The sequence below is a fragment of the Dreissena polymorpha genome, chromosome 2 (assembly GCF_020536995.1).
Source record: "Dreissena polymorpha isolate Duluth1 chromosome 2, UMN_Dpol_1.0, whole genome shotgun sequence".
In the NCBI taxonomy this organism is placed as follows: Eukaryota; Metazoa; Mollusca; class Bivalvia; order Myida; family Dreissenidae; genus Dreissena; species Dreissena polymorpha.
Genome location: NC_068356.1, coordinates 24012222 through 24027020, shown reverse-complemented (window position 1 = coordinate 24027020; position 14799 = coordinate 24012222). Strand labels below are relative to the sequence as shown.

General features: G+C 35.7%; 1 protein-coding gene across 1 annotated transcript in view; it reads right to left on the bottom strand.

Annotated features, from left to right (window-relative positions):
* The window catches only part of LOC127866253 (serine/threonine-protein kinase/endoribonuclease IRE1-like), a 45514-nt gene extending 30758 nt beyond the window's left edge, over positions 1–14756 (bottom strand). Inside the window, exons 1-4 of the mRNA XM_052406681.1 lie at positions 14582–14756; positions 3441–3549; positions 1677–1713; positions 1277–1413 (exon numbers count right to left, since the gene is read on the bottom strand). Coding sequence (XP_052262641.1) covers positions 1277–1413; positions 1677–1713; positions 3441–3549; positions 14582–14659 — 361 coding nt within the window. The 5' untranslated portion in view covers positions 14660–14756. The remainder of the gene's footprint in view (positions 1–1276; positions 1414–1676; positions 1714–3440; positions 3550–14581) is intronic.
* Positions 14757–14799: the final 43 nt, after the last annotated feature.

The window sequence follows — 14799 nt, the reverse complement described above, 5'->3', positions numbered from 1 at the left end:
AGTTTTAGAATGTTCACATGGTTACACTATATCCATATAAGGAACAAGATTTAAACAAACTTGGTCGATGTCGATCCTATTATGCTACATAACAAATACCAAACATCAGTATAAGGGAATGGAAATATACAAGGAAAACAAGTTACTCCCAAGGTGAGGACAATTTTACCACAAGCAAGTTTATTTTTCCAGCAATGCTACACGCCAAATACCATACCTTTCGATATTGCCGTTCCAGGGAAGAGGATTTTCATGTTTCACTACATACATACATGTATAAGGGAAACAAGTTACCCCTATGGTGGGACAATTTTGACCCCAGGGTCATGATTTGAACAAACTTGGTAGAGGACCCCAATATGTTTTCTTTAAAATGTTAGTGAATACACAACTTAAGGAGCAGGCATAATTGGAAGCAAATGTTCACACTTGACGGACAACAGGGTATCCTAAAAGCTCCCCATGAACATTATTTGCTAAGGTTAGCTTAAAATTAATCACATATCATCAAACATATAAATTCTACCATTGATAATCAATTGTTGCACTTTTATTCAAATTGTTTATAATAATACATTGTAAACACACACAATCATACCAAATGCAGACATAAGCATCGTTGACCTGAATGACGCAATCAAGTGATTTCATCAGCTGTCTAGTAAAATAAGGTCTAGCTGTGTAGTAAAATAAGCTCTATTCTAACATATGAAGAATTGTGTAAGCTTCTTAGCATCGTGGTAAGAGCGTCTGGTTACCACACGGGAGACACTAGTTCAATCCCCTGTTTAGTTCAAGAGTTTTTTTAGCTAAACAAATTTAAAGGAAACGCTGCTATTGGATTGATAAATTACGGCTTTTATTTATATACGGTATATTGAATTGAAAATGAAACATTCAATTAATGTTTAAATCCAAATTTAAGAACAAATAAAATATCTTGATACATTTTAAGGTGAAAGGCCAAAAAAAGCAGTCCCTATGTACAAGTACTAGACGTGGGATAAACCTTATCTTTATCCAATGGGTCGTAATTTGCTATATAAAATCATTTAGCTGTAGGATAAACAATAAATATAATGTTTGAAGGAACTTTGAAAAAAGTTGTTAACATGTCTTCATCAGTTACAATTTTGCTAAGTTATGACAATTAATAAGTATTAAAAACCAATGTCTATTTCTATTAGCGCGAATTATGACATTAGTGTAGAATTCGGTTGTAGAGAAAATCACACAAATTAACCGAATGAAGAGGCTTTCACTTTCAAGGTCATACCACTGTAAAGAATGCCCTCTGCGCTTTTGCAAGGGGAGGCCGTGACCAGTTCCGGTATGGTAAATGGCAGCTTTTTGATTCCATCCCTGCCATCGCTGAATGCATACAGGCTGCCATCTTTTGGGTCCGGTAGAAAACTGAATGTAACATTGGGAATATAATCAATAAACAGGAACATGTATGGTATAGTTCATTTAACTTTTTTATCATGTATTTCTCATAAAACATTAATTGAATTTGATTTGGTGTCAGTAAATAAGGAAACAACATCAAATATACAGAAATGGCATTTATTTTATTGAACTTTAAAGGCTTATTAAAATGAAGGTAGCATCAGCTGTTATAACAAACATATATTTTTTAATAGACCAATAAAGAATACTGTTTAACAAAACCTTACCCTGATGTTACATCTGATGGAACTTTGATGACAGGTTCTAAAAAATAAAAAAAGAGAGAACTTAAGCTATGAAGGTTAATAATATCTCCACATACCCCTAAGGCACAGACCATGACCGCAGCCATGAGGTTTTTTAACATACTATAAACAGTCTTATATGGTTTAGACATTATTATACCGGTACTTATTTCTATAAACTTTATCATGTTTCATGGGATATTGCCACTCCACTTTATTTTATTAATGTAGATAGCTTCCACTCCAATATATTGTAAATTATTATCACGAAAAAGTCACACATATATGTACATTTAGAAAATGAAACATGCAAAATTTCATGTACAATTAACAGAAATTGATGAAGTAGTTTGCAACATATTTTTTAATGATGGCAACAAGTAGCCCATTGTGAACGCTTTCAGGAGAAATGTCAATCACTGCTTCTCTTTTTGCAATATGAATTGTAAAAAGTTTAATGTAAATCAGACACAAAATAAAGTAGTTCAAAGGGCAAGAAACTCTAAGAGAACAACTAACCAGCATGCTTGTTTGAGTTCATTTGAACAATGTCATATATATGCTAGTAATTATGTATACAATGTTCAACAAGAAACCATCGGAGACAAGGGATGCTCCCCAAAGGTTTTTTTTGTCACAATATTGCACTATATTATATTCAGATACAAGGAAACGTCTTGAGGGCACAGTAGTTGGGAGGACAAGAATTTTTTATAAAAATTTCAAAGGGCCATAACTCTGTGAAAAATCATCCAACCAGAACCAGCTGATAATATGCACATCTCCTCTTGGTAGTGAAGCTTCCCATAAAGTTTCATTGAATTCCGGTCATTAGTTGCTGAGAAATAGCCTGGACAAGAATTGCACAATATGTACAGTTAATGGAAAATTTCAAAGGGCCATAACTCTGTAAAAAATCATCCGACCAGAACCCGCTGATTATATGCACATCTCCTCTTGGTAGTGAAGCTTCCCATCAAGTTTCATTGAATTCCGGTCATTAGTTGCTGAGAAATAGCCCGGACAAGAATTGCACTATATGTACAGTTAATGGAAAATTTCAAAAGGCCATAACTCTGTGAAAAATCGTCCACCCAGAACCCGCTGATAATAATATGCACATCTCCTCTTGGTAGTGAAGCTTCCAATAAAGTTTCATTGAATTCCGGTCATTAGTTGCTGAGAAATAGCCCGGACGAGAATTGTACTATATGTACAGTTAATGGAAAATTTCAAAGAGCCATAACTCTGTGAAAAATCATCAGACCAGAACCCCCTGATAATATGCACATCTCCTCTTGGTAGTGAAGCTTCCCATAAAGTTTCATTGAATTCAGGTCATTAGTTGCTGAGAAATAGCCCGGACAAGCATTGCACTATATGTACAGTTAATGGAAAATTTCAAAGGGCCATAACTCTGTGAAGAATCATCCGACCAGAACCCCCTGATAATATGCACATCTCCTCTTGGTAGTGAAGCTTTTCCCATAAAGTTTCATTGAATTCCAGTATTTAGTTGCTGAGACATAGCCCGGACAAAAATTGTGCACGGACGGATGGAAGGATTGAGGGACGGACGAAGCGGCGACTATATGCTCCCCCCAAAATAAATTTGGGGGAGCATAAAAACCAATAATAATTTGTTGAAGTTTATCTCATCTATGGGTTACTATTTTATTTTTAATGTATCTAATATAGTTTAATTAAATGGTACAGGAGGTTCGAAGTTTACCAATGTTATAATACCTTCATTCAGCATCCATATTGTCTTGCCTGTCTGTTTGCTGATGGCATAAAACTTCCCACTGATGGTTGATACAAACAACAGCTGATCATTAACTGTGAGCCCAAGTGTCTGCAATATCAGAACAGGTACTGGTCATGAACTGACCACATGAAACGGCATGAAATGACCACATACAATGGCATGAACAGACCACATAAAACGGCATTTGATGAATAGATATATAGGATCTGGAATGAGTTGTCATATCATACCATATTTTATTCAACGAGTTCAGGAATTTTGTAAGCAAGCGAGCCTTTGGTGAGCTTACTAATAAATTTCCTGGACCAGTTAAATAACAAGAGGCTCATGAGGGCCTGAATCGCTCTACTGCTATAAACACTGTGCAAGTTTGGAAAGAATAAGATGGAAACTGTGTACTTAATCGCGCAAACAAGGAGAATTTTCTAAAATTCAAGGGAAGATTATTGTGTACTTATTTCTCCAATACTGCTCATATTCAATAGGGTTCAAGTCCTCATTGATATAAAGATACTGTGCAAATTTGGAAATAATTGGATGAAAACTGTGGAATTAATTGCATAAACAAGCAGGATTTCAAAATTTTCTCATATTCAAGGGGAAGTTATTCTGGACTTATTGCTTCGACATTGCTCTTTTTAAACAAGGGCTGTTTGTAAAACATGCCCCATATGGGTTGTCAGTTGTAGTGGCAGCATTGTGTGAATACGTTTTTTGTCACTGTGACCTTGACCTTTGATCTAGTGACCTAAAAATCAATAGGGGTCATTTGCCAGTCATGATCAATGTACCTATAAAGTTTCATGATCCTAGGCATTATTATTCTTGAGTTATCATCCGGAAACCATTTTACTGTTTTGAGTCACTGTGACCTTGACCTTTGACCTGAAAATTAGTAGGTGTCATATGCCAATCATGATCAATGTACCTATGAAGTTTCATGATCCTAGGCGTAAGCATTCTTGAGTTATCATCCGGAAACCATTTCACTATTTTGAGTCACTGTGACCTTGACCTTTGACCCAGTGACCTAAAAATCAATAGGGTTTGAGTCCTCATTAATATGAAGACACTGAACAAGTTTGAAAAGAATCGAATGAAAACTGTGGACTTTATCGGACAAACAAGAAAAAGTAACCATTTTACTATTTCGAGTCACTGTGACCGTGACCTTTGACCTAGTGACCCCAAAATCTATTGGGGTTATCAGCCAGTCATGATCAATGTACCTATGAAGTTTCATGATCCTAGGCCTAAGCATTCTTGAGTTAACATCTGGAAACCATTTTACTATTTCGAGTCACTGTGACCTTGACATTTGACCCAGTGACCTGAAAATCAATAGGGTTTGAGTCCTCATTAATATAAAGACACTGAACAAGTTTGAAAAGAATCGGATGAAAACTGTGGACTTTATCGGATAAACAAGAAAAAGTAACCATTTTACTATTTTGAGTCACTGTGACCTTGACCTTTGACCTAGTGACCTGAAAATGAAAATGGGTCATCAGCCAGTCATGATCAATGTACCTATGAAGTTTCATGATCCTAGGCCTAAGAATTCTTGAGTTATCATCCAGAAACCATTTTACTATTTCGAGTCACTGTGACCTTGACCTTTGACCCAGTGACCTGAAAGTCAATAGGGTTCGAGTCCTCATTAATATAAAGACACTGAACAAGTTTGAAAAGAATTGGATGTGAACTGTGGACTTTATCAGATAAACAAGAAAAGTCTAACGCACACACACACACACACACACACACAGACAGACAGACGGACACCATGCCATCCCATAAGCTCTTCTGCCTTTGGCAGTAGAGCTAAAAAATGGTATAATATGACGAGTGTCAGATCTTTTTTATCACATGCTTTTAAATGAGCAAATTAAATAAATATTTACGCAAGCATAATGATAAATCCCGAATGTTGTTTACATTTCGTGACGTCGTTTGACATTGCAACGTCATTTCAGCTAAATAACAAAATGCGATTTGTCAATTAGCGAAAAATAAGCCAATGAAAACGCTTAAAAATTATATTACACATGTGTAATAAAAAAAATATGTAATGGTTATATTACATGGGAAACAGGGTATGGCATGTGATAAAAAAGGATAGACTTTCAACTAAGATATTAATAAATCAAAAGAAAAGCATAATGATGGGAAATTATGAAATAACATGATTAACACACTTTGACTAACATGACAATTGTCACAATTAAAGACAGTGTTCACAAAAGTAGTACATGGGAAAAGCAAATAGAGCTTTTAAGTCTTTCAGGTTGCAGTAGTGCAGTGGATATTGTTTCTGCCTCGCGATTAGGAGGTCATGGGTTTGATCCCCACAGTGGGAACATTCTTTAGATTTCCCACATAGACAAAAGGTACTGGTTCTAGTCTGAGGAAATGGACTTGAGAGAAGTTCAAATAAGTCTTAGGCTTCCTATGCAATCGAGCTAAAATAAATAGGTTAAAACTAAATAGAGCTATTTTAAACATGAGATTGCCTGTATTAAACAATTTTTAAAGAATGAGCATTATAACCAATCTGCACATGTGATAATGTGATGCATGTATAATTAAATCTTTTGCAAATACAACACTAAACTTAGTCCCATGTTCCACCCCCATCAGAAAACAGATTTCATTTTGATTGTCGCTATTGGCAAACTAATTAAAATCAGATTAACTACAGATTAAGTGTCAGTAAACCAATTGTCAAGGTGCTCCAGCTATGTTTGGGTGAATGCTTACAATGGTAACAGCTGTAACCATTTTTGTCAACATGGAAATCATTGGAAAAGCTGCTGAATAATTCAAGGTTTAAAAACCATAACTATTTAAGTACAATCTGTGTCCAAATGTCAGCACATTTGGACTCCAAAATAAGAAGCCATTAACTTTAGAATATTATTAAAAACATATTGTCGCAATACATGTACATATAATTATTGTTTCAGTATCTAGAGCTGTATAAATCCCTTAAACTGTGAAAGATGCCATCAACCAGTTTAACTCCCTAACACAACACATATCACATTTTCTTTCACAAGAGATACTTTTGCTTCAACTTTTGTTAAAATGATCATAAAAAGTAAATTTAGTAAGCTTGAACAGTATATTAACAGAAAAAGATAAACATTAATAAAGATTAATGGCTTAACTCCGCTAAGAACGGTCCCAAGCCTGCGCTGAAAAGGGAGGAGGGTTGGGCATAGGGCTAGCTACTCTAACCTGTTGAAACCTTATATTTAAATATTGCTGTAGGGTAATTGAATGTCAAAGGTACTTAATCTATTTCGCATAAACAAGACAACTCTTTGAATAATTCCTAACTATTTCTTTTATTTTTCTATTAAAATACTTTCTAACACCAATTCTAAAATTATATTTATAAGTCTCAATGTTTCATTCAAATCTAACTGCAGAAATGTCCTTTCTACACAAAACATCTCGTTTTATATTGAAATAAACATAAATTAATAATATTCCTTACAACATATTTGATTGGTCAAAGAGTTTTACTAAATACTCATTAATTACTAATTGGCTTAGTCAAAGAGTTTCCTTACTACTTGTTAATTGCCAATTGGCTGACCGCTAAAGTATTGTTCCAAGTGACACTCCCCGGAAATGGTGCGACCAAATTATTCATGCGTTTACCCATTTACCAGATATTCCTTATAGAAATGTGATTAGACTCGCGTGACCATTTCCTTTGATGTTTTTGATTGCTTAACCAGATTGCACTTCTGGTGATAATAAGATATTATTGTAATGATTGTACTCGCACAGTTCAACGGATGTAATAAATAGTTTAATAAGATTAGAATTCCCGCGGCAGTACTTTTGACCATTTTATCAACTTGGACATCTTGTTAAATATACATCGTTGAAACACATTCATTCGTCCAGAGTATCTCATCTTTGCTCTTTCAAATTGTTGATCTAGTCTACTTTAACAACGAATGCAAACTTAAGGTATATCTGGTTTTTACTTGCAAGAAATCTTAATAAAAGTTATATTTTATATATTATTTATAACTTAACAAATAATAATAATTTTCAAATTCTATAATCATGGCCAATACATCACAAAGATTTATTATTCAATTTCCAAACTTCACTTTTGTTATTACAGTTTCCAACATTCAAATATTTTCTTTATAGAACCATATTTGTATAATGATATATGATGTATCAATAATTACAAAAGTTATTTTATTTATAAATATTAATGTAAATAGACTTTTAAAATTTTATTACATTATTAAAACATCTATTTAATTTCTGAAATGCACATATGATTTTGTTATATTATTAAAACAGCTCTTGAAAATTTCTGAAATACAATTATGATAATTAAATTTACTTATAAAATTAATATCCCTCTCACATTATTAATATTGTGCAACGTAATTACACATTGTTCGTTGAAAACATACAGTAACAAACAAAGTTCATTTCTCTATTCATCACGATTCATTTTTGTTGAATATTTTCAAATACAACGCTTGCTAATGTTCATGAAATACAATTTTACAGTGCGGCGGTCAATATGGCCGCCACAACAAGAAAACGTGACTGCTCTACTTGATTGTCAAACTAAGACTATCTTTTTAGAAAAATAACAAGAGCTGTCACCATAGGATGACTTATGCCCCCTATAAACGCTTGATAGAAGTTATGAGCTTTTTTCGAAACCTAAATGCAGATTTCGAAACCTAAACGCGGACCCTAAGTTCAAGGTCAAGGTCACAGGGGTCAAAATTTGTGTGTGTATGGAAAGGCCTTGTCCATATACACATGCATGCCAATTATGAAATTTCTATCTGAAGCGACATAGAAGTTATGAGCATTTTTCGAAACCTAAACGCTAAGTGTGACGGACGGACAGTCCGATCACTATATGCTGTCCTTCGGGAGCATAACAAATCAAAACTGACCAAACAGGCTCTATACATTTTCTGGTTGGTCATTATAAATATGTCGGTTGACTGACTCTCTTATGTTCTGATTCAATGAAGCGGTTGGCAGGTGCTAGATAGATATGATCTTATTTGACCATGTCAACAAATATTTTTGATGTCATTTCAAGACAAGTATATTCGGACTGTGTTTCATAACTAATCTTGTTTGACATCTTTAAGTATATACCTTTAGGCAGTCATGTTTTGATTTGCACTGTGATAACCGTGGTACATTTTAATGTAAACTTTATTACTTTCTCTTATGATTTGGTAAATATTTAAATTAAGATTCTATAATTTTATTTAAACCGTTATTTTCTTTTTAATTAAACATCTATTACATTCTATTCTTTATAATTAAACAGCTATAAATAATCTCCAAAATTCAAGAATCCTATTTATGAAATTATGGTTGTTGTGATAAAAGATGTATTAATAATTTTGTACAATTCAGGGACTATTTCGCTCTAACGCCCATGATATCGCCCTACGAGCCAAGAAAAGCGAAGGTCAAGACGCCCGCTTTTTTTAGTGAACAAACCGGAAAAGCGAAAATCAAGCCGCCCTTTTATTACTGCCAATGCGTGCTACCACCCGCAGGCGATTAGCAAGTTTATTGTTTGTTGTTTATCTAACGGTTACACAATTTACCCCCCCACCTGCATGGATCGTTAATTGACCGTGAAACACTGTATTATGTGAATTGGGAATAAGACATCAATTTGGGAATAAATTGAGTTTTATCAAAAGTGCATAATATGCAGTTTTATATGTTGTATTTATCTACTTTGACAAATTATAATTAAAACAGATACTTGCATATATAATAGCATCATTTAAATAGATTTTACTTCAAAACTGGATTTTTTATTAATTTAACAAAAAATCCTCATGAAATGAAACTGTGTCCATGCCGCGCATGGACACGGTTTAAAAATATACTTTATATGATAAAAATACAATCACTATTAATGAAAAAGTCATGGAAAATTGCTTATTAAGCTTAAATTTTAGATAATATATTACAAAAATAAATGTAGATCATGAAATGAATAGTTTTGTTAGAGAAAATCACCAAAATGATGTCCATTCCCAGTTTGATGTCTTATTTCCAATTCACATAATACAGCGTTGTGACAAAGATGTCCCTTAATATTGGTTGCTATAACAACACACTCGTGCCTCTTCGCGCGTGCCGCAAGTTGTCTAATGATAACGTGATAATTGATTGACCATCTGATAATTTCAGTTTTTTTCGCACACGGCATGGTAAAAGAAAGTCGGCAAAAATAATTAAAGAAAAACAAAATTGATCAAAGATCTATTAATTACGTAGATCCACTATTAAGTCCAGCGAGTTTTGTCAGTTTGATAATCCACCGATAATTACGAGTATTAAACACCCGTCTGATATAAACTGGAGTCACATTCATTTTTTATATTAACAAGTCATAATACTACACATAAACATTGAGAACAAAAATCCTCAATAAGATATAAATTATCTGAGTATGCATTAAATTGCTATGTTATTGCTTCGACATTGCAAATGGCGGACGTATTGTAACATTCAACCCGCGTTCAATTCAAAGCTGGCGATTCAAATTACAAGTAATGGTGATTAAATAATGGAGAAAGCATTAACTGGATTTAACAAACATTTGATAAGGCTTGTTAAACCAGATAACAACAAGGAATAATTGGATTATTAAAGTTAAACAGGTAAGGAATTCTTAAGTGTACATATTTCGGACATGTGTAGTATTCCGATAAACAGTAATAGATATACTAGATGTTTTACATATGCATGACGATTGTGTTTTGTTACAAAAGGAGTCATAGGGATGATGGTAATATAATGACGATAAATGTGATGAAAAGGTGCTACCGGTACATATCTTAAATTACTTAAATGTGTTTAATGACTTACATGTGTCATGATGAAATAGATTTCAATGAGAATTTATTGTTTTTTACAAATTAGCATAGTATAATGATAGAAATAATAAAAGATGTGAAATGAACATGTTTTGTTTTTGATATTGTTCGCACAAACGTCTCCCTGATTTTCCAAACTTCTCCCTGTTTCGGAAGAAAGGAGAAGTCACTTCTCCCTATTTTTAAGGCCTAGGGTAGTCCCTGCAATTATTAATTTATAAATACCAACTATGTTACAATTATCTGTAACTAAATTTCTATCATATTGTTATCTTATATAACATAATATTTATGTGATATGGATAAACAATATGTTATATGGATAAATAACTAATTTATTTATTTATCTCTACTGATGTAACTAAATTTGTAATATTTTATTTAACATTATATAACATTATATTTATATGTTATATATGGTAAAATATATTTCTATTATTTTCTTACATCATCACGGGGCTGTAACATTACACAAGCTTCCTAATGTTAAATAAATTTCCATTATTTTCTTACATCATCACGGGGCTGTTATGTAACATTGCTACAGAAACGCCAAACAGAATAACAACAGACATCACGGACCTGGGAGAAGGTGGACCTCCAGCCGGAGGACGTATGACGCGGGACGGTGAAAGCCAGTATCAACTGGAAGCCATCAGGCCGAAGACCATCATCTCCACCAGGACCACAACCACCATCGGTTCATGGAATGTCAAAAACATGCGCGAGACAAGGAAGACAGCACAGAGATGAGGAAGTTCAACCTCACCATCCTCGAGATCATTGAGTAAAGATGGACTGGCTCTGGGCAGAAGTGACTGACTTTCGGTCAGTTACTGTTGTTCTCGGGGCATGAGCAGGAGGGAGCAGCACATACCCAGGGTAAAGCCCTTATGCTTTCCAAGTCAGCACAGAAAGCACTCGTTGGATGGGAGGTGGACGGACCACAGATAACGACGGCCTCTTTCCTTTAAAAGAAGAAAAGGTTCAACCATGACATAATCCAGTGCTTCGACCCGACGAACGACATTGAAGAGGACGAGAAGGACAACTTTTACAATAGACTGTAAACCATGAAACAAGACACACCAAAGAGAAACATTATCATTCTAATGGGTGACCTCAATGCCAAGACAGGCAGTGACAACCAAGGATATGAGGAAGCAAGGTTTAGGCGAGGTGAACAACAACGAAGAGAGAAATTCACCGACATGTGCGCCACAAGTAACCTGGTCATCAGAGGAAGTGTTTTCCATCACAGAAGGATACAAAGGGCAACTTGAGTGTCACCACACCTGTCAACGGAAAACCAGATTTACCACCTGTGCATCGTAAAGGAAGTGTCCTCGCTTTCTTCAAGATGTACCTGTCAAGCGAGGAGCAGACGTGGCTTCAGACCATTATCTCCTTGTCGCCCTTTTGAAACTGAAGCTGAAGATGAGTTGGACAGGGGAGGGCAAAGCTAAAGCCATCATTACAACCCTGCCACACTGAAAGGCACCTGGAGGCAAGAGGATTTCAAGGTCACTCTCTCCAAAAAGTTCCAGGTCCTAGAAGAGCTGCTTGAAGAAGAGACGATAGAGCAAAAAAGGCAGAAAGTGAAAGTAGCAGTGACTTCAACATGTCAAGAAGTACTGAGCTCCAAGTCTTACACACACAAGGACTTGATATCAGCACAGATGCTTCAGAAAATTGAAGAAATACAAGAAAAGAAGGCAAGTGCCAACAATAGCAGAACACAAGCCGCAAAAGTGAAAGCACAAGACGTGTACACTGAAGCAAATAGGAGCATCAAGCGAAGTAATAGAGGAGACAAGCGGAGCAACCTAGAGACGCTTGCAACAGAGGCAGAAGAGGCAGCTTATCAGAACAGACCTAATGATCTGTACTCCATCACCAAGAGATTAGCAGGAAAGCTTTCCAAGCCAGAGAGGCCAGTAAGGGACAAAGCTGGAATAGAAATAACAGATGTCTTCAATGAGCTAATCAACAGGCCAGCTCCTGTGAACCCACCGGTGATTCCGCCTGCTATAAGCAATCTACCAATAAAGTGCTGCACTCCCACGAATGAAGAGATGAGCAGCGCCATCAAGCAATTGAAGAATGGCTTTTCTGCAGGACCTGACAGCATATCCGCAGAAGTGCTGAAGGTCGACGTCGTGACCAGTGAGGAGCTGCTATATCCGCTCTTCAGCAAGATACGGGAAGAAGAAGAAATTCCAACAGCGTGAAAAGAGGGTAACCTCATCTGACAAGCTCCCCAAGAAAGCAACCTCAGTTCCTGCTCCAACTAACGAGAAATCACGCTGTTGTCCATCCCGGGAAGGTTTTTAATCGCATCCCGCTGAACCGAATGAAAGACGCAATAAACAAGCATCTCCGTGACCAACAAGCCGGCTTTCAAAAGGAAAGATAGTGCTTGGATCAGATCGAAACCCTGCGCATCATTCTGGAACAATCCCTTGAGTGGAATTGTATGTCAACTTCATCAACGGTGAAAAGGCCTTTGACAGCGATGAAGGGGAGTCCCTCTGGAGACTTCTGAAAGACTACGGATAAAGGGATGACCTGCAGAATCGTTCATGGCAGACAGCTCACAGATACCTTTGGAGTGCGAACCAGAGTGAGGCTAGGCTGCTTACTTTAACCTTTCCTATTCCTGCTGGCCATAGATTGGGTAATGAAGACATCGACTGAGCAGAAGCGGAATGGAATTCAGTGGACACTCTGGAAACAGATGGAAGACCTCGACTTTGTCGATGATCTGGCTCTTCTCTCCCACATCCAAAAACAGACAACTCAGCTAGACTGAGCCACACCATCAACAGAGGGAAGAGCAAGGTGTAAGCATCCAACAACACCCATCACAGTCGAAGGCGAGGCGCTGGAGGAGGTGGACAGATTCATCAATCTCTGCAGCATTCTGGACAACAAGGGAGGAACAGATGCAGATATCAGAACCTGCATTGATAAAGCACGAGCAGCCTTCTATTAATGGGAATACCCTGTCCTGTTTAGGTGTTTATTAAAATTAATTTAGGAAATCTTTTACTACTAACAAATATGCTAACATTTATGTGAAACATATGTCAAACATTTCTGTTTATGAAATTTTTGAGCACTTTTATCAGTCCATGTTTCACAAAAGAAGAATGACCTATAAAACACAAAGATGTTAAATTGTAAATAGAAGTTATACAAAAGTTTAATAACGATTAAAGCTTGAACAGAATATGTTCAGTGAATAAAAAAAAGTTTTTTTGAGCCAGCAATTTTTTTTCCCAGTTTGGACCAAGTACCGGTAATGGTACCATGCCAATTGAAAAAAAAAGCGCAAAAGAAAGGGACATTCACAAAATTCGCATATTGAAATCTTCAGATTGCAAATAATGTATTTTTTTAATTGCTTGGTACTTAATTGTTACAAACCAATTAAACTATTAATTTACATGTACATGCCCATACATGCCAGACGTACCGATCTTGGCGGGTCAGTCCAGCTTTTGGGATACTTCATAAAAAACGACATATAAGTTCACAATAAAATTCCCTATTCAAGCTCCCTCTGGCTTAAATAACCATCGCTAACACCTTTATTACCCCCTATTAACAAACAATCTACTAGTGGAGTGGCCATTTAGAATTTTGAAGGTTATCCTCAATTGGGAAAGTACCTTGTATGGGTACTTTATCAGGGAAGGAAAAAAATTACTTGTTGAGCTAATGCCTATTGAAATCGAGTACTCTCCCTTTTCGGTGTGACAACTCGACATGAAGCAACCATGCGCAAAGTGAATGTTTATGCGGGTGTTTATTGAACTATCGTCTAAGCGTTGTTAAACATGCTGTAAACAAACAAACACCCTGTAAACAAACATTCTTGACATGAATATTACATGAATTAAATCAACCTTTTCGGTGTGGCATCTCGACATGAAGCAACCATGCGCAAAGTGAATGTTCATGCGGCTGTTTAACTGTTTATTGAACTATCGTCTAAGCGTTGTTAAACACGCTGTAAACAAACAAACACCATTCTTGACATGAATATTACATGAATTAAATCAACCTTTGAAGGTAAATCGGTTATTGTTGAATTGTTTGCAATTCAGAAATTATGTTACTCGTGTCCTTAACCGCTCGATACGCGGTAACTGTAGGATATCTAATAAATCTAACTTCTAAGATCATGACGAAATCTTTACCTCTTTTGATGATTTATTGGATTCACACACGAGAGACCCACATAATATCATAAATATAAACAGTTCTATTGAAATCATATTTAATGTGATACTTTCGTAAGTGTTTCATTGCAAATAAATTAATAAAACCACAATAACGTTCGCTGGGTACACTTTCAGTCATCAAGAGGCTGCCATTATTGTTGTTGTTTTGAAAGTGTATTGTAGCCAGATGGCAA